General features: G+C 38.6%; 1 protein-coding gene across 8 annotated transcripts in view; it reads left to right on the top strand.

The window, feature by feature from the left end:
* pak5 (p21 (RAC1) activated kinase 5) overlaps positions 1-25,781 on the top strand; it is a 173,785-nt gene that overhangs the window by 122,199 nt on the left and 25,805 nt on the right. For all 8 annotated transcript variants that reach the window (XM_008116081.3, XM_008116114.3, XM_062957625.1 and 5 more), the window contains one exon: positions 12,728-13,510. In XM_008116081.3, coding sequence (XP_008114288.1) covers positions 12,728-13,510 — 783 coding nt within the window. The remainder of the gene's footprint in view (positions 1-12,727; positions 13,511-25,781) is intronic.

Raw genomic sequence — 25,781 nt, 5'->3', positions numbered from 1 at the left:
GTGTCCTTGGCCAGTTCTGTAAACGTTGGCTCCAGTGAAATTGGGAGGATAGTGGATTGGCTATAATTTCTGAGTTGCAGCCTTTGGTGTCCTAAAAGAATGGTCCCTGGAACAGAATAAGGAGATGGTGGTGGATTCAGGAATATTGGGGAAACGGAGTCACTTAAGGTCAATGCAATCTGAGACTCACTCCCCTTGTCTCCCTTTAAATCTATTTTCCACCCACCCTCCCTAGAAGCATTCAACCCTGGGGTTATGAAATGGGAACACAAATTATAAAAGTGACTGTTTTGTACTACAGCATACAGAATCCTGCACCTAGCACAAATACTACTGCTTAAGCAAGCATCCCTGTTCAAATTATTCTAGCACTCCTCCTTGTTCTAGCCAAGCTAGCCCTTCAGATTGGTGAAAGCAAAATTCCTACAATGTATTGTAGGAATGTATTGTATTGCAGGGATAATAAAAGAAGTAAAACTACATCATTTCCTCATGTGTCCATACATGGGAAGGAGTCTTCAGAACCAGTCTGTGGTCAAGAGCTTCACGACACAACTTCTGGATCCTTCCCCAAGGAGACTGAGAATCCTCTTTCAGCTTTATGACTGCAGCTGCTTCATGTTCAAAGGACGCTCTCCCAGTGTCAAACATTTAAAATCAAAAGAGCTGTCATACATCTAACAAATTCAGACCACAGGGACCTAAATGCTTTAAGTTCCTGAAGGAAAAGAAATAAAGTTATACTCAATTTGAGAACACACTCTCATTTCTTCTTCCCAGTGGGGCTGCAACCAACTTCCTCTCTATGGTCTGAATTGCCTCCCCACTCCCTCCTTGCTGCACTGGTAAGCAACAACAGCAGAAACACACACGCACACCATGCATCTGGATCATTGTCAGGTTGTAGGAAGACATGAAACTGTATCCACAGAAGTACTTGTAAAATCTCACCCTGTGTACTTCACTGAACTTGGTGTCCTCTCCCTCCACCTCCTATCTCCCCAACACACACAGCCCTCCAATCCTTTAATTTCTAAAGGAGCTTTCCCTTACCCTTTGATCCAACACTTAGAAAGGGGGAGGGAAGTGCCTTGTCTGAGAATCTGAAAAGTCAATTGGAGATCATTGGAGTGCATGCTCAGGGATCACCCTGTCTCTTTGAAGCTGTGTCACCATTCAGCTGAATAGATACTTTTTTTGCTTTCATTCTTGGTTCTGCATTCTTCTTCCACTTGTTTCCAATCTATTAATTGTAACATCAGTGATTTTGTTTTATTTTAATAAACACTTGAACCTAATTTGGCCTGGACCTGAGTTCATTAGATCATTCATATCAATACATGAACAAAGAAGAAGGATTTGATAGCCAATACTGGTAGCCAGATTTTGTTCATTTTCATGGTTTCCTCGTTTCTGTTGAAATTGTCCACATGCTTGTGGATTTCTATGGCTTCTCTGTGTAGTCTGACATGGTGGTTCTAGAGTGGTCCAGCACTCAAATGTGTTCTCAAATAATACTCTGTGTCCAGGTTGGTTCATCAAGTGCTCTGCTATGGCTGACTTCTCTGGTGGAGTTAGTCTGCAGTGCCTTTCACGTTCCTTGATTTGTGTTTGAGCAATGCTGCATTTGGTGGTCCCTATCTAGACTTGTCCACAGCTGCATGGTATACAGTATACAGTAGACTCCTGCAGAGGTGAGAGGATCTCCTGCCTTCACCTGCCCTGGTTTATAAGAAAGGAAGGAAAGACATGAGAAAGGAAGGAAGGGAAAGAATAAAAAATAGGCAGAAAACAGAGAGGGGAGGGAGAAAAGAAGAAAGGAAGGGAAAAAAGAAAAATCTGAGGAAGAAAAAAAGGTGGAAGAAGAAAGGGAAGGAGAGAAGGAGGAAAAGAAAGAAAAGAAGAAAAAGCAAGGAAAGGGGAAGTGGGGTGTCATGAGTGATGCACAAAAAAGTTATATGTAGCCCCTTGAGGTTTAGCATTTTTTAATTTTGGTCCCTTACTACTGTCAAGTTGTGCAGGGGTGTCCTATACCAGTGGTTCTCAACCTGGGGACCCTAGATGTTTTGGCCTACAACTCCCAGAATTTCCTAGCCAGTTTACCAGCTGTTTGGGTTTCTAGGAGTTGAAGGCTAAAACATCTGGGTACCACAGGTCCTATACAGAACCTGCCGGAGAGTGATGAGATTCAAGGCTCTTATCTTTTGTCTTATTGTATTGAGCTTATTTTCTGATTTAGTTTTAAATTATTTGAGGTGCTATGTCTTCTTAATGAAGATACACACCCAAAGTTGCACAGCTTGATTTCCATCAAGTCTCATTTGGAAAAATACTCCTAGAAATTTCTAAGGATAGAAAACCTAGATCATATTGCTGGTATTTTCATCTTTTCCTGCTTTTATTATCCTCCCCTTTCTCCCAGTACATTTGCAAACACGTACCATTATATAACCTGGGTAAAATCTTTTCCCCCTTCAACTCAAAGACTAGTACCATATTTCCATCTATATATATAAAAGAGTGATGGCATCACGGCAATTCACAAAACAACAAAAGTACAGGCCCCCCAACCTCAAAATTTGACAACACAACCCATCATCCACGCCTCAAGGTTGATACAACAAAAAGAAAAGAAAAATAAAGTCCTAATTAGAGGGAGAGGAATAATTGTTTTATCCAATTGCTGCCAGTTTAGAGGGCTAATCTCTGCCCACTTGGTTGCCTAGCAACCAAGGGACAGCCAGGTTTCAGTTAGGGGACAGGCAGATTTAGGCCTCACTTAGGCTTCTTCCACAGATTATCTAATTTGCACAGGATTATATGGCAGTGTAGACTCAAGGCCCTTCCACACAGCTATATAACCCATTTATAATCTTATATTATCTGCTTTGCACTGGATTATCTTGACTCCACACTGCCATATAATCCACTTCAGTGTGCATTTTATACAGCTGTGAAGAAGGGGCCTCATATAATCCAGTTCTGAGCAGATAATATAAGATTAGAAATATACAGTAGAGTCTCACTTATCCAACGTAAACAGGCCGGCAGGATAAGTGAATACGTTGGATAATAAGAAGGGATTCAGGAAAAGCCTATTAAACATCAAATTAGGTAATCGTTATACAAATTAAGCACCAAAACATCATATTATACAACAAATTTGACAGAAAAAGTAGTTCCATGCGCAGTAATGCTATGTAGTATTTACAGTAAAGTCTCACTTATCCAACACTCGCTTATCCAACGTTCTGGATTATCCAACGCATTTTTGTAGTCAATGCTTTCAATATATCATGATATTTTGGTGCTAAATTCATAAATACAGTAATTACTATATAGCATTACTGTGTACTGAACTACTTTTTCTGACAAATTTGTTGTCTAACATGATGTTTTGGTGCTTAATTTGTAAAATCATAACTTAATTTGATGTTTAATAGGGTTATCCTTAATTCCTCATTATCCAACATATTCGCTTATCCAACGTTCTGCCGGCCCGTTTATGTTGGATAAGTGAGACTCTACTGTACTGTATTTACAAATTTACCACTAAAATATCACAATGAATTTAAAACACTGACTACAAAAACATTGATTATGAAAAGGCAGACTGTGTTGGATAATCCAGAACATTGTATAAGCGAATGTTGGATAAGTGAGATTCTTCTTTAATATGAAATAATTACTGGGATAGAATAATGCAGAACAATATAATCTCTAAAACCAGGACAGTAAATAAACAGGGGAATTCCACACAGGAAACAATCAGGGCCAGCTAACACCTCCCAACAAAGTATTCCCATCATCAAAGTCTGGCAAATCCTCTGTTTTCTCAGGGCCACAGACAGTAGAAGCACATAAAATATCGCAAACAACACCACTCTGAAAACAAGGGAATTCCAGACAGGAAACAATCAGGGCCAGCTAACACCTCCCAACAAAAAATGCACTCAGGGAGGAAACAGCCAGGCTTTAAAGCTGCAAGGCCATTACATCCTAATCATTTTTCCTAATTGCAGCATTCATACTTGCCTCCAACAAACAAACAAAAAACCAATCAGAAATATTGTATATTCACAACCTTTAGGAAATAATATCCCCTGATGGTGCAGCATGTTAAAGCGCTGAGCTGCTGAACTTCTGGACTGAAAGGCCACAGGTTTGATTTGGGGGAGCGGAGAGAGCCCCCACTGTTAGCCCCAGCTTCTGCCAACCCAGAAGTTCGAAAACATGCAAATGTGAGTGCATCGATAGGTACTGCTCCGGCGGGAAGGTAACGCCGCTCCATGTAGTCATCCCACATGACCTTGGAGGAGTCTATGGACAAAGCGGGCTCTTTGGCTTAGAAATGGAGATGAGCACCAACCCCCAGAGTCAGACAAGACTGGACTTAATGTCAGGGGGAAACCTTTACCCTTGACCCTAACTACCACCAATTCCTCAATACTTTATTTCCCATACCACCAGACTTCGCCACAGCAACGCGTGGCCGGGCACAGCTAGTGTAACTATATTTGAAATACATGTTTGTCTTTCTTTTAAAAACCTGTGATTATCTTGATATGCATGTGAACATTGCATTGTTTTGAAGCTTAAGAATTCTTCAATAAGAATGCATGATAACTATGTTTCAGATTTTCTTGGCAATCGCTTATTTACTTAAGGCTTTGCATTTACCCTTCAAAACAACTATTTTAAGCCAACTATCTTCAAGATTTTTAAAGGCAGATATTTTGTTTAATTTTTTTTTAAGTCAAAAGAACTAAAAGAAATGTTATTATAATCAACTTTCAGTCTTGTTGTTATGGCAACTAACTTCTAAAACTGCAGTGAAACCTGAGAAATAATGCAGTACAAATTGTTCTCTTTATTGTCTTGTAAATGTCCATGATTTATATTTTGTACTGCAATCATATACATTTCTACACAAAATAAAGGACATTGAATGCACAGAGGATTATCCCCAAATAATAGAATCTCAGCTTTAAAAACTTTTAATGACTCTGGAATAGTTCATGTAGAGTTTCAAATGTTTGTTCAAGTATTGACAAGGGATGTGAAGTTTATTCAGACTTTTCTTGTCTTTTGAGTTACTTTACCATAATTTCACCATAATGAAAATTATCAATGTATTTTTCATTTGTACTTTTTCTGGAAAAATATGTTTTTGTACAAAAAAATGTATTTCATGCAAAAACTTTTTAAAGAAATTGAGGAAAGGGATTAAAAATACTTTTAAAAATTCAAAATCTCATGCAGCAGAGAAAAAACAAGAAATTCCTCATTTTTCTATGATGTTTTGTCTTCTTAAAACAAGAAACATAATAAATAAATAAATAAATAAATAAGATTTTATTTATATTTTGCTCTATCTCCCTGAGGGGACTCAGGGTGGATTCCAACAAATGAAAAAGACAAACATTCAATGCCACAGTATAACAACAAATACAAACATAATAGCCCGAAATAACCCCACATATGAAAGCAATTTGTAACATGACCTATAAATTAAAGAAAAATGTAGTCTATCAAAATTATATCTACCATAAAACCTTAACATAAAAGATCTGCATTAATTTACAGAAACCAATGAAAGATATGTGAGTTGATTATGTGACCAGTGATATTGGGCTAACATGATCTGACCAAGCCTGAATACAATAATATTTTTCAGTTAGAGGTCTAGTAACAGTCTCTCATCATCTAATCTTCCTCCATTCTGTATGCTAATGAGCAAAAATACGTTTTCAGGGTTTTTTTGAAGGAGAGAAGGGAGGTGGCTAACTTTATTTCTTTAGGGAGGGAGTTCCAGAGGTGTGGGGTGATCACGGAGAAGGCTCTCTCTCATTCCCACCAGTCGTGCTTGAGATGGGGGTGGGATCGAGAGCAGGGCCTCCTCTGCTGACCGTAGTACCCGAGTTGGTTGATAGGAAGAGATGCAATTAGTCAGATAGCCTGGACTCAAGCCATTTAGGGCTTTAAAAGCTAAACATGTTAACAATTGTGGTTTTTTCATTTTAAACTTAGTATTCGCTTAATATTTAACTTGTACACCAATTGCGAAAGCCAGGATGATTCAGTGATTGCTATAGATCTCAGTTTTCATCTTCAGATCCTCTAAAAATATTGATGTTTGGAGTCTGCAAAGAAAAATGAAGGATTTGGAAAATATTATGGAGTTCACTCAAGTGCTTTATTGTATGGAGATATGTATGTGTGTGTTGACATCTTTTCATACATTGGGAAATGTTCTGCATGGTTTGGACACAAAATTGTCCAAAAGTTACATGGAATTATTTTCAAAAGCAGTTGGAAGACTTTGGGAGATTGGTAGAAGTCTTTGAAAGCCACCAAAGTAGGGTCTTGGGTTGCATGCAGCTTACAGATCACATTCTGCCTACTCTGATAGAGAGCTTGGATCTATAAGTTCCAAAGTCCTTTGAGCCCTTGTCCCCTACCAGCATAGTGCTGAGTGGATTCATATTATTTCCCTTGCATGGCAAACAATGTAAATGGCATAGTCCAGGGGTCCTCAAACTTTTTAAGTAGAGAGCCAGTCCACAATCCTTCAGACTGTTGAGGGGCCGAATTATCATTTGAAAAAAAATGAACAAATTCCTATGCACACTGCAAAAACAACAATAACAACAATGAAAGAACAATACAATATTTAAAAATAAAAACAATTTTAACCAACATAAACCTATCGGGATTCCAATGGGAAGTGTGGGCCTGCTTCTGGCCAATGAAATAGTCAAGTTATTTAGGATTGTTCTTGTTGTGTGCCTTCAAGTCATTTCAGACTTTGGATGGGCCTAAGTCTAAAATGGAGGGTGGGGGCCAGGTAAATGACCTTGGAGGGCCACATCCAGCCCACGGGCCTTAGTTTGTGGACTCCTGGCATAGTCAAAAGCAAAAAGAGAAGGAAAGGCATTAACCTCCCTTCTTTTCGACTGCAAAAACTCACTGGGACTTTTGTTATGTCAGACACTCCTTCAGAGTACTCTCGTGTTATCCATAGGATTGTGTTCATTAATGGCCAGAAATGGATGCTTCTTATTCCTCAAGCAGTAGTGTGTATAAAAAAAAAGGGGGGGGGAGACAGAAATACTTATAAAATTTCATCATTGTATTAAAAGAAGCATTTTCCCTTCTCTCAGACATAAAAGGGAAATCGTCTTTTCAATTGATGAGAAAAAAATGACTCCTCTCATCAAGAGTTAGTTGAGTCCTGATCCTACAAAAGTGAAGGTTCTCTTTTTGTTCATGGAAGCAAACCACTAGGTTCCTTTTCAAGAAATAGTCAAGTGGTATCTTCATCTACAAATAGAATAAAATTCAGTTAATTTTTATTTAGGTGATCTGCAGCTGTCCTTATAAACCAGTTCTCCTGGTCAAAAAGTATGTAAGCCCTTTAAAATGATAAAGAATGAACTCCCCCAAATATTACAATATTATACAAATATCTCCTCCAGGTTTTAGTAAAAACGTTAAAGGAGCTATCCAAGGTGCTGTACTTATGTTGAGGATAGGATTTCTCACTTGAACAACTCCTGTAACCTGTGGACTAAAACTGAGACAGGGTCACTACTTCACTAACACTGGAACCATGCAATTCCCTTGTGCTTCAGCTAAATGTTGTTCTGCCAATGCTCCCCCTGGACCCTCCAGTCACAATTCTTGTAACTCATCTACTGTCAAAAACTGGTGAAAGGCAGGGAAAAGAGCACATAGTGTTTCAGAATTGGGTCAGATGGATGAAAAGGAAGGTTGTTTTGCATTGGAAACAGACTGAACACAAAGTTCAGGAAAGATACTAATACATTTCCTAGAGGAGTGTTGCCAAAATGGTCAAAGGTCTGGAAGCCAAGCAGGGTATGTTTAGCCCAGAGAAGAGAAAGTTAAGAACCACCTTTAAATATTTGAGATGGAGCAGAGTTTGTTTTCTAGGATGTGAAGCAGTGGATTCAATCTGAAGGGAAAGAGATTCCTGAATTCCTGAATATTAGGAAGAACTTTTTGATGGTAAGAAACTTCCTCAGAGTGTGAATTTATCCATAATAATGTAAAACTAGAGTATAAAAAGAATGTGGGGGTTTGGGGACTACAGTATCCATCATGCTGTACCACTCACTATGCTTGATAAGTTGGTGGGAGATGCTGCAGGAAGCCACATTTGGAGCACTGTACCATTCCCCATCCTCACTACATAATGTCTTTCTATTTGTTTGAAAGAAACGTTTTTCAGATAAAAGGAGAAAAATAGTCAGATTTCCAGTTTGGTTTCAGCTGTTTAAAGAAAGGCATGTGTGCACACATGTGCTTTTTCTTTGATCAATATAGTATACTGAAATGCACTTGTTTGTTTTCAAGGAAGAAAGAGAATACATCCTCAACAATGTGAAATATAGAATTATTTGTTTAATGTAAGGTCTGACTGGGGCAAAGCGGTTAATTACCTACTTCATTATAGTCATCCTTAATACAGTGGTCTGTGAAGGGGAGCTGTTTTTCATCTCCTCCTTCTAATAGGGAAGACAGCTGTTCTTACAGACAGATCCATTATAGCTTATCACCAGAGGACAGACCAGGAACATAACACTGTGAAATACGGCTATTGTCACCATGAGCCAGAACAAGTGCTGAAACTCCCTGGAAAGGAGTAGAAAGCAGAGGATATCTGCTCATGCGGGGAAGCGGACTTTAACTCAAAGAGATTGGTTTTCATTGATTTTAATGTCCGATGGTTTCTATGACAGAAAGACGTGCCATAATTCCCCATTGTAATATTGATTTCTCCCAAGCTGCTTTCTATTTTGCATTAATGTATGCAGGCTAACTCTCATCTGATCCTGACACTTGATAACAAGCTGCAACTGAAATTTTGTGAGAGTGTCTGTTTCAATTTTGAGTTACACACATATCCTTTGTGTTGAGCGGGAGGTGTTCTCTATCCTCTCCCCATTCTTAAAGTGTATGTATGATGATTTGCCCATTGCAGATATGCCCATTGCACATTGCATTCAGGCACCATTATTTGAATGAATTAAATAGACCTATGATCCTGAAGTGCATACAAAAGGCAGAAATACCTTGTCTTTAAGCAAAGTGTTTGGATAACATAGTACATTACTGTGAGTGGTGTGTGCGAAGGAGAGAGAGAATAAAAGGAAGAATATGGTCATGAATCACAACATCCTACGTCTTGCAGTTTTCTGAATATTGTAGCCAGTGCTTGGATGGTGAATCTTTTTACCTAGAATTCATATAATGGCTGAAAGATTCTTGGTTTTATAGTGCAAAAATATCATTGTTCAAAACTCTAGAAAGAACACCAAAAGCTGCCTTAAACCAAGTTAGCCTATTTGTCCATCTAATCTAATATTGCCTTTAATTGACTTGCAGTGGGTCTCCAGGATGTCAGCAGCCTTTTTCCCTCATTTTTTTTTTTTTGCTAAAATTTGTTGTTGTGCGCCTCCAAGTAATTTCCAGTCTATGACAATCCTAAGGTGAGCCTTTCATAAGGTTTTCTTGGCTAATTTTGTTTAGAATTTTTGTTTATGAATTGCCTTTGCCTTTGGTTGAGGCTGAGAAAATGTGATTTGCCCAATGTCACCCAGTGGCTTTCCATGGCTGAGCGTAAATTCAGACACTGGTCTCTAGAATCCTAATGCAACAGCAACCACCACACTGTCATAGCTTTTTGGGGGTAAAATTTACCTTTATCTATTTCAGTGACAGAGATACCAGAGGCTGAGATCTTCTGTATACATTCTCTGGTATTTTGTTTTGAGTCAATTTTAATCATTGTCCAAAAAAAAAAATAATAACCCTGTTCCATTGTCCAGGCGGAGGCCACTAGGGGGGTGCTAGAGAGAGACAGGTAGTTCATTTGATGAGGGTAGAGGGTGGGTTAAAGGAGTAAAACCAATTCCCCTGTTTTCTTGTTATTCCCTGCACCCATGTCCCCTTCATGGAAACAACCCTCCATTATGAAATGGGAAATGGGGAGGGGCATAACCAGCAAAAATGGGGAAAATGGTTTTCCTCCTTCAACTCACTTCCGGTAAATTAGACTATCCATCTCTCTCTAGTACCCCTAGTGACCTCCGCCTCAATAATGAAACAGTACCAAAACAAACTTGATAAATTCTTTGGCTGGGAAAATCTATTAAAATTATATTTTCTTGTCTTAGGTTGTACCTGTGAGAACTGAAACTAATGTCGCCTACTATTTTCCTTAAGCAATTTCCTCTCAACATTGTCGAAATAGAGCAATAATTATTTGGAGCGGGGGTGGGGGATTTTGTCAGCAAAGCAACCACATTCCTGTTACAAAGATCCCTCTCTCTACAAACAAGCATCAGGAATCCACAAACTCAGGCAACATAAGTCAGGCTATAAAGGGACACTATTGGGAGGGAAGAAGCAACCTCTCCACTTTGAAGTAGTTACACAGGGAGAATATTAAATCAGCATTTGTCTCTGAGGTGCACATTTGCACAGAGTAAGTGGGTGCCCCTTGGTCACTTTCCTCTCACATTAAATAGTAAAGCATTTGCAGTGCCAGTCATGTTGTTTTATGATATGAACATTAAATATGAATGGCTCAGAAACAGCCTGTCAGAGAAAGGCAAGTGCATCATGAAAGGCATGCTTGTCATTGAACGGCTGTAAAGTCCAAAGGAAGCAACTCCAAATGCTTCTGCCTGACCTGTTGTTTTAGTATCAGTAACTACAAATTGCTCAATGAGCTTATAAGGGCAGCTGAAATCAGTATAAAGTCTAAGGAGAGGGCAGAGTTGTTTGCTATTTGCATACAAGTTGTGTAATCATCAAATGAACTGCCATGAAAGCTCAAGTCTATGAAGGATCAGGATAAAACATGAGATAAGAATATAGATTTTGTTTAATGTACAGAATTCTTTAAAAATATTGCATGCAAAATTAACTTCAGGCTGTGTGCATATGATATACAGACAGTCCCCAAGATAGGTTCTGTAGGTTTGTTCTTAAGTAGAATTTCTTTGTAAGCCAGAACAGGTGCATTTTTAAATGTAACTCCAGCCAAATATATCTATATTTAGCTTTGGATAGCATAGGAAAGGGTTAACAACCCTATGGTATTTTTTTCTTCTTCTGTTTATGCCTCTGTTCAGAGGATTTCACCTCCCTTTCTATCCCTGTGATAATTGGATTTTGAAATATTTGGCCTGTTGTGGAAACAAGGATCATTGTTGAGCTTTCCGTGGAGACACCTTTTTCCAATGATAATAACTATTTTAGGAATGGATTTCCCTTTCTAGGGGTAGATTTCTCTCACTTCCTGTTGTCTCATCCCCATTTTTAATTATGAGTCATTTGTAAGTCAGATGTTTGTAAGTTGGGGACTGCTTGTATATGAATTTCATGTTTAGAGTTAATGGGTCCGATTTCCAAGATATACTTTTAAATATTCCAAACAACAATATAATCAAAAATCTAAAAGATCTTAGTCACAAGCATTTTGGATGAAGAATACTGAACCTGTAATACAGATGTATTTATGGAGCACAGTTTTTTATTTTGAGGGTCTTCAGATGACAGACTGATCAAAGAACCAGAAATGGGATATCTTTGCTTCTGAACCATCATTGTAAAATATTCCAAAATCTATTTGAAGCTTGCTTGCTTATTTTCTTTCTTTTTTCTTCTTTTGTTTCCCCAGTAAAGCAGTGCGTCTCAACCTGTGGGTCCCCACATGTTTTGGCCTTCAACTCCCAGAAATCCTAAAAGCTAGTGAACAGCTGGGGACCTACAGGTTGAGAACCACTGCATTAAAGGCTTCTTGGGGGGGGGGGGATAAATACAATAAAACCAACAAAGAACCTTTTGTAACACCCTGAAAGGCTTTGTTTGTTATCAGTTTTCTGAGCTGCAATCCACTTGATCAGATGAAAGTCCATGAAATCCACAAAACTGTTTTACAGATTGTACAGTAGTTGACAAATATACAGTGTATTTCTACTCTCCCCTAAAAAAAACCCCTCATAACAGAACAGTAATAGGATGATATTGTGGAATTCAGAGCACCCGCGTGACGTGGTGGGCGGGGCCAAGCCATGCGGGCCGGATGGTGGCCGGGGCATGGCCCAGATTGCAGCAAGAAGGGCCAGGCCGCAGCGGGAAGGATCTTCTTGCCGCGGCCTCGCCCTTCTCACTGCAAACTGGGCCCGCGGCCACCATCCGGCCCACACGGCTTGGCCCCGCCCACCACGGTGCGCGGCTCTGCCTATGTGGTGGGCGGAGCCGTGCGCCATGGTGGGTGGGGCCAAGCCGTGCGGGCCGGATGGCGGCCACGGCATGGCCCACATTGCATATCATGTCTTATGCAACTATTTTCCACGTAACAAAGTGGAAAAGAATCTGGTGAGTGATGTCTTTTCATTTGCTCACATGCCAGTAAACTAGTTGTTAGCTCTGCCTGGCAATGGTTCAGAATAGCATCAAATAGCAATTTAGTGTAATAGTCTATAGATGTGTGTAGAGTTCATTAGACTATGCAACTATACATCTTAAGAGGGGAAATGACATTTTTGTCCTAAAATTGTAGATTTGATGGAAGGATATGGCAAATGGTCAGTCTGTTCCTTGCCATATTGTTGAAATTGTTCTGCTGTAGAGTTTTATCACTATGATATTAAATCCATGACAGTCTTTAACAAAAGCTATCTTCTGTTCCCAGACCATCGTTAGAGGAAATAAACCTTGCAAGGATGCTTCAATCAATGGCTTACTTGAAGAATTTGACAATATTTCTGTGACGCGATCCAATTCCCTTCGGAAGGAGAGCCCTCCTACCCCACACCTGGGGCGTTCCAACCATATAGAAATCCACCAGCAGGAAAATGGCTACATCACGTACTCTCAGTATTCAAGTGAATCAGACACTGCTGCAGATTTCCTCACTGATAAATACAGAGACAAAACTGTTCATGGCGAAGAACTGGACAGATACACCAAGGGCAGCTGTGCTGCAAAACAGAATGGGCATGCAGTGAAAATGAAACCCAGTGAAATGTATTTTTTGGAATCTAAACCCTTGAAGTCGGATATCTCTAGATTCTTGCCAGATTATCACGCTCACATGGAAACCAAAAGTAAACTGAATGAATATGGTGGTTTGAAGCTGGAATACCAGAGAGCAAGTAGCTCTTCTCTGGATTACAAGGAATCTTTTCATTACACACCTTCCCGAACTTCAATTCACAGTCACTGTTCCAGAGAGAGATTAGAATACGGTGACAGCGATTGGGCTAAAGACGATTTTGACAAAAGACCCAAGTCATCCTATGTAAACCAGACCAGCCCTCAACCTGCCATGAGACAGAGGTCCAAGTCGGGCTCTGGTCTCCAAGAGCCAATCATGCCCTATGGAACAAGTGTTTTTAAGTCCAGTCAGCAAGGTCATTCGTATAGTTCATATACCTACCCTCGATTGTCAGAAACAACAGCAGGCATTCCAAAGGTAAATGTTTACAGGTCGACATTTTCAACATTGTGGTCATTTCAGTATTTGGAGTTAAACACCTATTTTTCATTCTAACCTATTCCCAGTAAGTCTGTTCTAAAAGATCTCTGTATCTCTTGTTAATATTACAACCATGCAAAAGGCAGTTATGGAAAGAAATCTGTATTTGAATGCAAATTTACCAAGTTTTCATCTCACACATGAATACCCAGCTTAAAACACTGACGTTGGCATTTTCCAATATTTGTAATATAGTTCTCCAGTTAAAACTGTATACAAAATGCATGCATTAAGGGAATGTACTCACATACATATGCATGCTCATATATATTTTGTAAAATGCATTGTGAGGAGACATTGCTTGTAGAAAATGGAAATTGTAGGCAAAATGCATTACAATAATATAGAAACATGCAAGGAAACGTATAGAGATTTTTGTGTTGATATTTTAGAAGTCACAGTCTAATAGAGAAATAAAATGAACCAAATTTATGGTTGAAAAATAAAAAAATGAGCAAAAATGATATCGACAGTAACATTTTCCTCTAGCAAAATATACATGCTTACAAGTATCTAAATATTAATTGCATGATACCACCAAAGTCATATGTAAAGACTTCATTGTAATGTTACACCAACCTCAAAATATTGAGACAAAATACATAAAAAATGGGGTTTTGCAGAATAGTGCTGGAGCCACATAGAACTAATAATTTGAAACCTGTTTAGGATAATAGGTATTGTTAGAGAAATGTGAAACTTTCCCTATATTTCTAGAAAATTTTCCTTTTTTCTGCCTCATGATCCTGGTTTCTACAGAGTGCCTGGTATGTCCATGCTTTCAGGTACCAATCCCATATCTTCAGTCATTAATCCACATTCACTTATTAGTGCATTACACCATCCCTCCACCAGAATGTGCAGCAAATAATGGATGCAACCTTCATTGTTTTCTGTGGGAAGCATATTTGGATTATGCTCACATTATGTCCATTACATAATGATCATTGAAATTTCAACCAGTTTTCAGGAGGGTTTTCAACATCCAGCTGCCTCTTTTCACTTGTGTTTTGCACAAGAAATTGAACAGTAATTTCCTTTTCTGACAGGAAGTAAATTGGAGAGAACTAAAGGAATATGATTAAGGAAACTCCAAACCTGCCTAATTATACTAATTTCACAAGTACCATAAAAATGACACTCAAATGATTTCCCACTACACACTGTAGCTTGTGATGTAGAAGAGAAGCGGGAATATGTATGTTGTCCTCAGTGTAAGTCCAGTCCAGGAGGAGAATTACATGGGCTACTTCTTTGTACAGCATCAATATATTAAATGTAACATCTAGCTACATTACATATATTTAATCTAGTTAACATCTTAACATCTAGTTAAGCCTGTAGATCAGAAATTGATTATCTTTAGCATACCAGATATTTGGGTCTTCCATCCCTGTTGGCCCTATTCAGCATAGGCAATGACAAGGGTTGTCATATTAAACATCTGGAGCATTTCAAGTAACCCGTCCCTGCTGCAGAAACTATATAACTTATTCTGGAGAAAAATGCTGTGCCTTTCATGAGGCATTATTCAAATCCTTCTTCCATTAGAAGGATTTGAGCAGATAATAAAAAAATGTAATCTTCTCAAATTACTTGTCATATTTGGGCATAATATTTAAATGCTTCTGATTCTCATCCACTTGCTGCAACCAAACCTTCATGAGATTTCCATAAAAGTAGTGCACTGCATTCTAAAAGAGGAGGTCTCCCTGGAGAAATATGGCAAATTTTATCTTGTTATTCAGTTGATAATACATTCTGTTGTTTCTCTTTATTTATTTTTTTAAAATTAAGATTGGTTTGTGTTCATCTTCAGAAATAAAAATCTAAACTCTGTACTCTTATCTATAAAGATCCCCCTACACTTTTAAGTGGCATCACTAGCATCACAGATGTCATCCGGTATTTCAACAAATGTGTTACGTTTAGAAAATAATCTTTCTCCTCACCAAGGACTTGCACATACAGAATAAGCCATGCTGTCACTGTATGTGTTATGGTCATACAGGTAAGCTTAATTTGAATCTCCCTAGTTGAGGCCATAAGTCTAAAGCTATGCAAACACCTTTCAAGTCATTCAGACTAAAAAACCAGACTTCATTAGCTACAGAAGAATGCTATTGTGTTCAGTTATAGCTTGGCCAGTGGAATCTGTACATCTGTAGTCTTGAGAGTGAATTATTGTAATGTAATCTTTGTGGACCTATCTTTTAAGTTGGTTTCAAAAGTGGTTCTGGTACAGAATGTATCAGCTCAGGCATTAACTGGAATGCTTACTAATTGTTGTTGTTGTTGTTGTTGTTGTTATTATTATTATTATGTTTATTATACATACATACAACTATGCAAAGTACCATATGTCATCACATAATTGTCACTCTTTCCTCCCCCTTTTTAATTAAAAAAGATGTGATTATTATATGATAAAAAAAAAATCAGCCATAGGCTTCCACGCAGAGGGCAGCCAAGTGAAGTTCCGGTGCTGGAAAGTGAATTGTTACATAGGGGGAGCAAAGCAATGCACCATTCCTCTTTCCTCAGCACACTGGGACTTAACTCAGATGACAGCCAAGTCAAGCCTCGTAGCACCAGAGAGAGGGTGCAGTCATGCAGAGGAAAGAATTCACTCCCCTGTGCTTCTGCCTCCTTTTCTTGGAGCTACGGGACTTGACTTGACTTGGCTGGCAATTGAGTCAAACACTGTCGCACCAAAATGACAATCACACCTTTCATTCACTCATCCAGGCAAGTGAAGTAAGGATATGATTATTATGCAGGGAATTTTGTCACCCTGAAAATGGGGGGTGCGACTGTTATGTGAAGGCAAATATTACACAATGAAATAAGGTAATTTTTCTTAATTTAATTAATTAATATCTCACCTTTCTCCCAACTTGGGGTCTGCATTGGCTGCCAATGTAGCTTTATGATGCTTGATGTACTACACAATAGGTGTATAAAAATACTCACAGAATTCTTATCCTCCCTTCTCTCCTCATGGCTCAAGGCGGGTCACATCACAAATGCAAGTTTATTTCTGAAAACAAAAACAATGCTTTTGTATAGAAGGCTGTATTTTGTGTAAAATGGTATGAGTTTTGCACAAAAAGGAACATTTTTCATACAAATGAAATTTTCACAGAAATACATAAACATTAGCTAAAACATCGTCTTATGCATCAGGGAGAAAACTTCTCTGAAGAAAAAATAAGCAAAGATTTGTACCCCTAGTACAACTGACTAATTTGGGTTGAGGTTATCCCAAAGAGCTTTTCCATTTGTGGAGTTCATTTCTAAAAGATATGAAACACATCTGAACAAATTTTACAGGATATGCATTCTTTTGCTATACAATGCAGTTTTCCTAGTCATGAACCAAAGTGATTCGATACATTATGATAGTTTTGATCCATACACAATATTCTACATTTAGCCAACAATGTGCTGCCACCTATAACTCATTTTTCATTGATGGGTTTGGTGCCTTTTTGGATCCATACTCAACATTTGTACTAACCTATTATGTCAGTTTGAGATTCTAAAGACGCACTGTTGTCCATACTTTAGACTACAGAAATCCACTCCTTAAACAATAGAGAGAAAGGCCTTCTTTGTGAAATAACCATTGATCTGTCATCTGAGCTACATTAGTCTTCAGTCCTGGTATGTTTCAAGTGCATATTGAACACTTGCTTTTTCTCCTTGTTGTTCTATCACTCATGGGCTTTTTAAATAGAAGAATAACAACAACAGAAACAACAGTGATGATAGTCATAGCACTGGTAGTGCTGATTGCGTAGTAGTACAACCTTTCTTTTGGAATTTTGTTTAGATCAGAAGCAGTGTAGAAAATAGGAAAACTATTCAAAATATAAAGAAAATAATTCAAAAACATGTTTTTGCCATTCTGAATTTACTTTGTGCAAAAATTACATGATGACGTTTTGTGCAAAAAATGCTGTTACCAGAAATTTATACTGCATAAAATTTGCACCTGTTGGGTTTGCCTGCTAAACAGTAAACATTTTATCCAAAGGAGATAATATTTCAGCTCAGAAAATGCTGTTTTCTGCACAAACCAACCATATGCAAATTATGTGCATAATTGTGACTAGGCTTTGAAATCAGTGTAGTTGGAAAGACTTTCTCATAGCATGGGGGAAAAAACATTCCTTGTTTCCTTTAAAGAAAGAAACTAAATGAAGACTTCATTTCCTAGTAAAAATAGTTAGTCAATTAGTTAGTTGATTAAGAGAGCTATCTGTGCCCTACGAGTTACCCTGATATACTGAAGTAACGTCTCCTTTGTAGTAGTGACCATCCAGATACCTTCAAGGATGCACACTTATTGAAAATAGAATCCATTCCACACTTTGTCCAGAAACCATAGAATCACAGAGTTGAAAGAGACTACAAGAACCATCCAGTCCAACCTCCTGACATTCAGGAAAGTACAATCAAAGCCTTCCCGGCAGATGGTCATCCAGCCCTTTCTTAAAAACCTCTTGAGAAGGAGATCCCACCACAGTCCGAAGCAGCATATTTCACTGCTGAACAGCTCTTACTATCAGAAAGTTCTTCCTAATGTTTAGGTGAGATCTCTTTTCTGTTATTTAAATCCATTGTCATGTCCTAGTCTCCAGAGCAGCAGAGAACCCTTCTCAATGTGACGTCCTTTCAAATATTTAAGTATGGTATCATCTCCCTTCTCTGCCTTTTTTTCTCTAAACTGCCTCATTGACAACTAGCATGTCTTTCAATAGCTCTTGATGTTACTAAACAAATGCTTCCCCATGAATTTGACTAATCCCCTTTTAAAGCCTTTTAACCCAAGAGTCACTACTGCTTCCTGCCATAGTAAATTCCCTAAATTCATTAAGCATTGTGTGAAGTAGTGCCATCCTTTGTCTACTCCAAGCCTGATCCATATTTCAGTTCAGCCTGGAATGAAGAGCAGCAGTGCCGCTACACAGCCATTTCATCACAGACCAAACTGCAGTCTGCAACACCCATTCAATTCATCCATTCATCGTTTCCATGTAATAAAAGTGCCCTGTGAATCAGTGAGAGAGCAATGAGAGAGCACTTCACTATGTTTTACTGGCTGCCAGAGCTCTTAAAGGGATTTTTTGTTTGTTGGTTTGTGTGGAGAGAGCAGGATCGGTATTATTTTGTGGGGATGCAAGTTTTCCTTTTCTAGGAACTTCCGAATTAGTGCCTTTTTTGCATTTACACCCAGAATTGTTTACTTTCTTCTGAAGCAGTTTCTCCCATACCTAATTCCTTCATGAGATATCCCTGATTATTGATTCTTCATTGCCACATTCATGTCCCTGCCCCCTTTCAAAAATTGGAAATATTTAAAGGCATTGTAGGGATACACATTTCATAGCATCTAACAGTCCAATTGTTTGCATATCCCACTGAATTCAGTGGGACTCACTTCGAATTAAGTGTGTATAGGACTGCACCCTAAATCTCCTTTTGTTCTGGAGACAGAATATCTGCACTGAAGTTACATTAAGATAAGGCTGCACAGCTGTCTCTGTGGCAGCATGTTCCGTTTCACTGCTGTGCTTTTGATGGATTTCTTGTCAGAATGTAATCTGCTCTGTTGACCTAGTCCTGGAAATCCAAATCCCCTTGCCTCTACTCTCCCTTCATTCAATCTTAGAATGATTTCCTTTGGAAGAGTTAATTTATATAGATTAATTAACTCTTTCAAGGAAACCATTCTAAATTTACCTAAATATAAAAAAGAGGTGGGAGGAGAAAATCGCAACGGTAGAAACATGCAATGAAAAAATACACACAGTGTGCTATCTATCTTATTTTGTGATGCTGTGGATATCTATTGGGACCTTACTAGCATGTTGGTTTTGTTTATGTTTTTCGTTACCTGTCAGAGATTGGAGTATATGGAGTGTGGCCTGTTTGTAAAATATATGCATGAGTACCTTTTTAAACAAGCACGTATTTTGTTTGTGTTCAACCTGTCAATGTAGTCTATCATGTAAATATATAGCTATGTGTTGATTCATTAAAGAAACTTTCAAATCACTGACATGGGAAGATAATTAACTAACCTATATCTAACAATTAAACTAACCATATAATTATCTATTACCTAGAGAAATTATTCTCACCTTTGGACCTCTCATTTTTGTGATCTCAGCTCTGAGATTAGGAATGTGAAAGTCTTGTATCAAGTTGGAAGACTTTGTTTTCTGTACTAAAATTCACACAATCCTTATTCATTTTAATTAGTTGTACATTTATTTCAATTATTTACTTTATCCATAGACTCCTCCCCCATAACTAAAGTGTGTTTCTCCATACTTTTTCAGATATAGGCACTTTAGTTCCCATTTTAACATAGCATATTGTTTTATTCACTGAGACTTACCATGATCTTCTTGCAAACAAACTAGTAAAATGTGAGATAGATAAGGCTGCTGTTAGGTGGATTTCTGGTTGGTTGAGCGACCGAACCCAAAGGGTGCTCAGCAATGGTTCTTTTTTATTCCCTGAAATAAGTGACTAGTGAAGTGCTGCAGGGTTCTGTTCTGGACCCAGTGCTGTTCAAGATCTTTATTAGTGACTTAAATGAAGGTTTAGATGGCATGCTTATCAAGTTTGCAGATTACACCAAACTGAGAGGTACAGATAATTGTCCAGAATCATAGAATCATAGAGTTGGAAGAGACCTCATGGGCCATCCAGTCCAACCCCTGCCAAGACACAGGAAACTGCATTCAAAGCACCCTCGACAGATGGCCTTCCAGCCTCTGCTTAAAAGCCTCCAAAGAAGGAGCCTCCACCACAGTCTGGGGGAGAGAGTTCCACTGCCTCACAGTGAGGAAGTTCTTCCTGATGTTCAGGTAAAATCTCCTTTCCTGTAATTTAAAGCCATTGTTCCGTGTCCTAATCTATGGGGCAGCAGAAAACAAGCTTGCTCCCTTCTCCCTATGACTTCATAGGTTCGGAATCCAAAACAGATTAGAGAGCTGGCCAAAACTAACAAAATTAATTTCAACAAGGAGAAATGTAAGACACTACGCTTAGGCAGAAAAAACAAAATGTACAGATAAAGGATAGGTGATGTCTGACTCAACAACAGCCCATGTGAAAGAGATCTTGGAGTCTTAGTTGACAACAAGTTGAACATAAGCTGACAATGTGATGCAGCAACTTTAAAAAGTCATGGGATTTTGAGCTGCATCAAAAAGAATATTGTGTCTAGAACAAGGAAAGAAGTATCAAAAGGAGTATTGGGTCTATTCTGCTTTGGCCAGACCTCAACTGGAATATTGTGTCTGATTCTGGGCACCACAGTTCAAGAGGGATATTGATAAGCTGGAATGTGTCCAAGGCAATTGAAATTATCAAAGGTCTGGAGACCATGCTCTTTGAGGAGTGGCTTAAAGAGCTGGATATGTTTAGCCTGCAGAACAGAAGGCTGAGAGGAGACATGATCACCATGTTTAATATATTGAAAGGATGCCACAAGGAAGAAGGAATAGACTTGTTTTCTGCTATCCTGGAGACTAGGACTCAGAACAATGGGTTCAAATTACAGGACAGAAGATTCTACCTGAACATTAGGAAGAACTTCCTGACTGAAAGAGCTGTTCAACCATGGAACTCTTTAGAGAGTTCTAAGCAGAGGCTGGGTGGCTATCTGTCAGGTGTGCTTTGATTATGCTTTTCCTGCATGGCATGGGGTTTGACTGGATGACGCTTCCAACTCTACGATTCTATGATTCTAATGTGTGAATGCTCAACGTGAGGTCTGTTTTTTCTCAAAACAAGTCTCAAGTATAAAAATGCCACCTTATCTGTGGCCTACTTATCTGTCTTGAGATAAGTCATGGAAAGCCATATTATTATGGTACTTCCAAGGTTAGCTTTTTTAGAATACAACTCCCAGAAAACTTCAGCCAACAAAGGAGATTACCCACTATGGCTGGGAGGATTCTGGGAGTTATAGTCCAAAAACCAACACTCCCACATTCTGCACAGGTGGGGTATATAAGAGCAGCTTTACAACTACATGTACATTTTATTCAATAATTGGAAATATTAGAATCATGCAATCTTATGAGATATCAGTGCAATCCGATGTTATCTATTTGCTTATTTATATCCCATCTTCACGTTGATCTGTCAGTATGAAAGAGATGCATGTTCAATGAAGACTTTGTTTTGTCTCTAGAATGCAGTTCAATATTTTGTATTCCTTCATTCGTAGACATCAAATTTTCTATTCTCATGGTTTCAGGGAGAAAGTAGCAATAGATATTTCCTGCAGATCAGAAACCTGAGCTTCACATCATTAAGAGGCAGAACAAGCAAGACACAGTAACCTGTCCCTCTGTATGCTCTTGCTGTTCTGTGTTACATAAGTTTTGATATGATACTGATCAATGTGTGGATGATATGGATAAAATAAATCCCAGCCTAGTACCTACCAGCAGCCTCCTATCAGCCAGCATGGTCCATATTTGTGAATGTGTGGGAGGAGGGGTTGATGAAATCCCTGAAGGCTTGCTTCATGTACTGTGCTGTCGTCGCTGTTACAGCTAGACCTGAGAGTGAGACATTTTATGACATAAGAATGGTCAGAGGAGTCATCATATGTGCTCTTAATTTCCATTAACCAGCAGTTTTCCATGGCCACTATAGTGTGAGTAAAATCCCTGGAGAACTAATCCTTTTCTTTCCTCATTTTTAATTTGATTAGAAATAGTGAGCCTTTTCAGGAAGATTGAGCTAGTCCATGGAGAGATTTTTTTTGTTAGTTAGACACATGTATACATCTTTTGCTGGAGATGTTCAAAAAGCTCAGATCCAGAAAAGGGAGAGAAATTAGCAGTTCCACACATCAGAGAGCCAGTGAAACCTCCTTCCCAATGCATGAAAAAACAGGGGAGTGCACCAAATGCAGGAGGTTGCCTAACACGGCTGTGGTTTTCCCCTTTGAATCCAGCTCCCTCCACTGAACAGGCCTCAAATATACAAACACTCCCTTGCCATGCAGCTGCCTGCAGTGACAAATTGATGCTGCTGCAGCTTTTCTCCTGTTCCTCCCCCTACTCATGCAGTCATAGCATAAAATGGTCAAATGATGTTCCACTGAAGAATTCAATTTCACAGTTCAGTTGGGTCCTTGATTACACTGCCAAATTCAGATTAATGTGCATTTAACTAACATGGATCAGGGAACTTCTGGCTCGGAGCCAACGATGAAACTAGCAACTGAGTGCAGTGTCGGACTGTATGCTCTGTCCACCCCTGAGCTCCACCACTGAAATTGATTGATTAAATATATTCACTGCTATAATTAGTTGTAATTGGGCTACATCGTGAGCCTTGTGTCTGAGCACCCACCCACCTTGAAGATGTTACCTCAAGCTCTTTGACTCTGAACAAAGATGAAAATTAATGCGCTTTTCAGAAAATGGCTTGCAGTGGGGGGGGGGGGTGTGTAAAAAAAATGGTATTTAATTTAAAGGCCTAGAAGAATATTTATAACAGTTAAGAACTAATGGATAAACAGCTTGGCAAGACGGGGGGTTTTGGGGTTGTTGTTTTTTTACAAAAATAGAAATTGATATATAGAATGCACATACCCCCCACAAAAAAAACCTTGATTGATTAAGTTTTCTTTCACTGATATGACATTTTTTCCAAGTCTGATGCTGATTGTAGATGAATAAGGAGAATCCATTTGTGCCACCACAGTTAATTATTATTTAAATATAATAATCCAAGCAAAAGGTCCAGTACTCTCGTTTTCTACAATAAAACTCCTTCTCAAAATCAGTTGCTGAAATTCTGCTTTTATGTCAATATTGTAAAGTTTTCTCCTGAATGTGGTCTCAGTATGATCTTTTCCAGTATATTCATCATTCTTCTTTGCTTCTACAGCATCTCTCCAATCAAGCAATGTGTATGTGATTGTCAAGTATAGCGATAACATACACATACACACTCATACAAATTTGTAAAAATGTAAAGGTAGATGGTGAAATATTTGCCTTTGTTATCTTTTCATCCAAACATAGTGGCTCCAATGGGATATGATCCAGCACTTGGATATCTTCTTTTGCAGTTCTGAGTAAAACCAGCAACAAATTCACCACTCTAGTGACATCAGAGCCATCACATTCCAGGGATGACATATTCAGTTGTTGTATTAATGAGTATCCACAGCAGGACTTTCTTTTGTTTTACTCCCACCTATAGTTCTCTGTCTAGTGCTAGATTTAGAAACATACACTTATGATTAAAGAACTCATGACGTCAGAGCACAAAAATTGGTTTTGGAAACCAAAACAAAATAAAACTCACTGTTTTTTCACACCACGTTCCAACAGTAATCATCAAGCTTTATTTCCTTATTATTATTGTTGTTGTTGTTGTTGTTGTTGTTGTTATTATTATTATTATTATTATTATTATTATTATTATTATTATTATATCTTCTTACTCTCCTCTCCATGTATTGAAGTGTGGAACAACAATAGAATAAATAGCCATACATCTCATCCATTAAAAATACATAAACCAATTAAATCTTGGTATTCACTAAGCTGATGGTCATAGTTTCATTTACAGTTTGAAATAAACAAATATTACGTATTTAATTCAGACTGAAACAGCCCAGCTCTGCACAAGATTGTTTCTTTTGATACAGTAGCATTGCACAGAATGCTAAAATTATGCAATAACCCATTAATCATAAATAAGATGCAACCATAAGCAAAGCTTTTCTTGGCAAATTCCATTTATATGAACAAGGTTGGCATTACTTTAGTGGGGCTAGCACAGCTATATTGACTACTGGATTATGCCTACAGTTTGAAGAATATCTCTTGTAAGACAACTCTGAGTTCAAAATGTAAGAGAATTACACACCTTGGAAAACCAAAACATCTGCAGTGAAAACCAAGACATCTGAAGACATATGCAAATTAAAGCCTTATTGGAAGTTAGATCACTGAGGGCTTATTCTCAGCCCACCTCCAAATATTCAGGCAAGAGCTTATCCCCCATGATCCTTTAACCTGTACATCTCAGGGTTGGAATCTCAGCTGTCATGCATGCATGGCATTTGATCTGCCTTTTTCTGATAAGTAGTAGCTTGAAATCTGTTTGTACAGCTAGAGAATGGAGGGCAAGTAGTAGTTAAATTGTTGGACTAGAATTGGAGAAATCCAGATTCAGATCTTCACTGAACCCTGAAACTAACAGATCAAACTTCGGTGAGTCCAACTCTCTGTGTCTAACCTATCTCACAGCACTGTTGTGATGATGATGATGATGATGATGATGATGACTACGACAACAACAATTATGTTGATGATGACGACGATAAATTTATTACTTGCCTTTCCCTGTGGCTCAGGTCAGGGCACAAGACAGTGTAAGAGATAAAACACTATTAAAACACATGCAACAAGATACACAGAACTAACATGCAAGTTAGAATCCATTGATGAAATACAAATTAAAATTCACAATTTAAAATTGATTGCCAGAAGATACAGGTTTTCAGTTGCATCTTAAATTCCAACAGCTGGTTTAGCTGTTGAAGCTCTCCCAGCAGGTCATTCCACAGTCTTAGGGTGACTAATGAAAGGGTCCTCTTGGTGATGGTCACCAGTCAGGTTCTGGCTGGTTTGAGTAACCGCCCCCCCCCCGCCCCCCAAAGCACCTAAGTGTTTGGGGCAGATTGAATGGGAAGAGGCAATTCTGTAGGTAACCTGGGCCCAAACGATGTAAGGCTCTAAAGGTCATAACCAACACTTTGTACTTCGTTTGGAAACTAATTGGTAAACAGCGGAGTAACTTCAGTATAGGTTTACTATGCTCACTCCTAGATACTCCTGTAACTAGTCTGGCTGCCATCTTTGGAAATAATTGGAGTTTCCAAACTTGGTGCAGAGGTAACCCAATGTAAAGCACATGCAGAAGTCTAACCTTGAAGTTACCAGTGTGTGCACTACCATCTTTGGGACCTCCAGTTCTAGGAAAGGGCACAGCTGGCATATCAGCCGAAGCTGGTAGTAAGTACTCCTGATGACCGTGTCTTATTGGGCTGATGTAACCTTACTTTTAAAAAAAATAAGATAGAACAATCATAAATGAATAAATAGTCCTGAAGCATTGTCTGAGGAAGTTATCCCTGAAGTTTGGGTCG

This window comes from Anolis carolinensis, chromosome 1 (genome assembly GCF_035594765.1).
Source record: "Anolis carolinensis isolate JA03-04 chromosome 1, rAnoCar3.1.pri, whole genome shotgun sequence".
Lineage (NCBI taxonomy): Eukaryota > Metazoa > Chordata > Lepidosauria > Squamata > Dactyloidae > Anolis > Anolis carolinensis.
The sequence above is the reverse complement of the archived record's forward strand: the minus strand, read 5'-3'. Positions and strand labels throughout refer to the sequence as shown.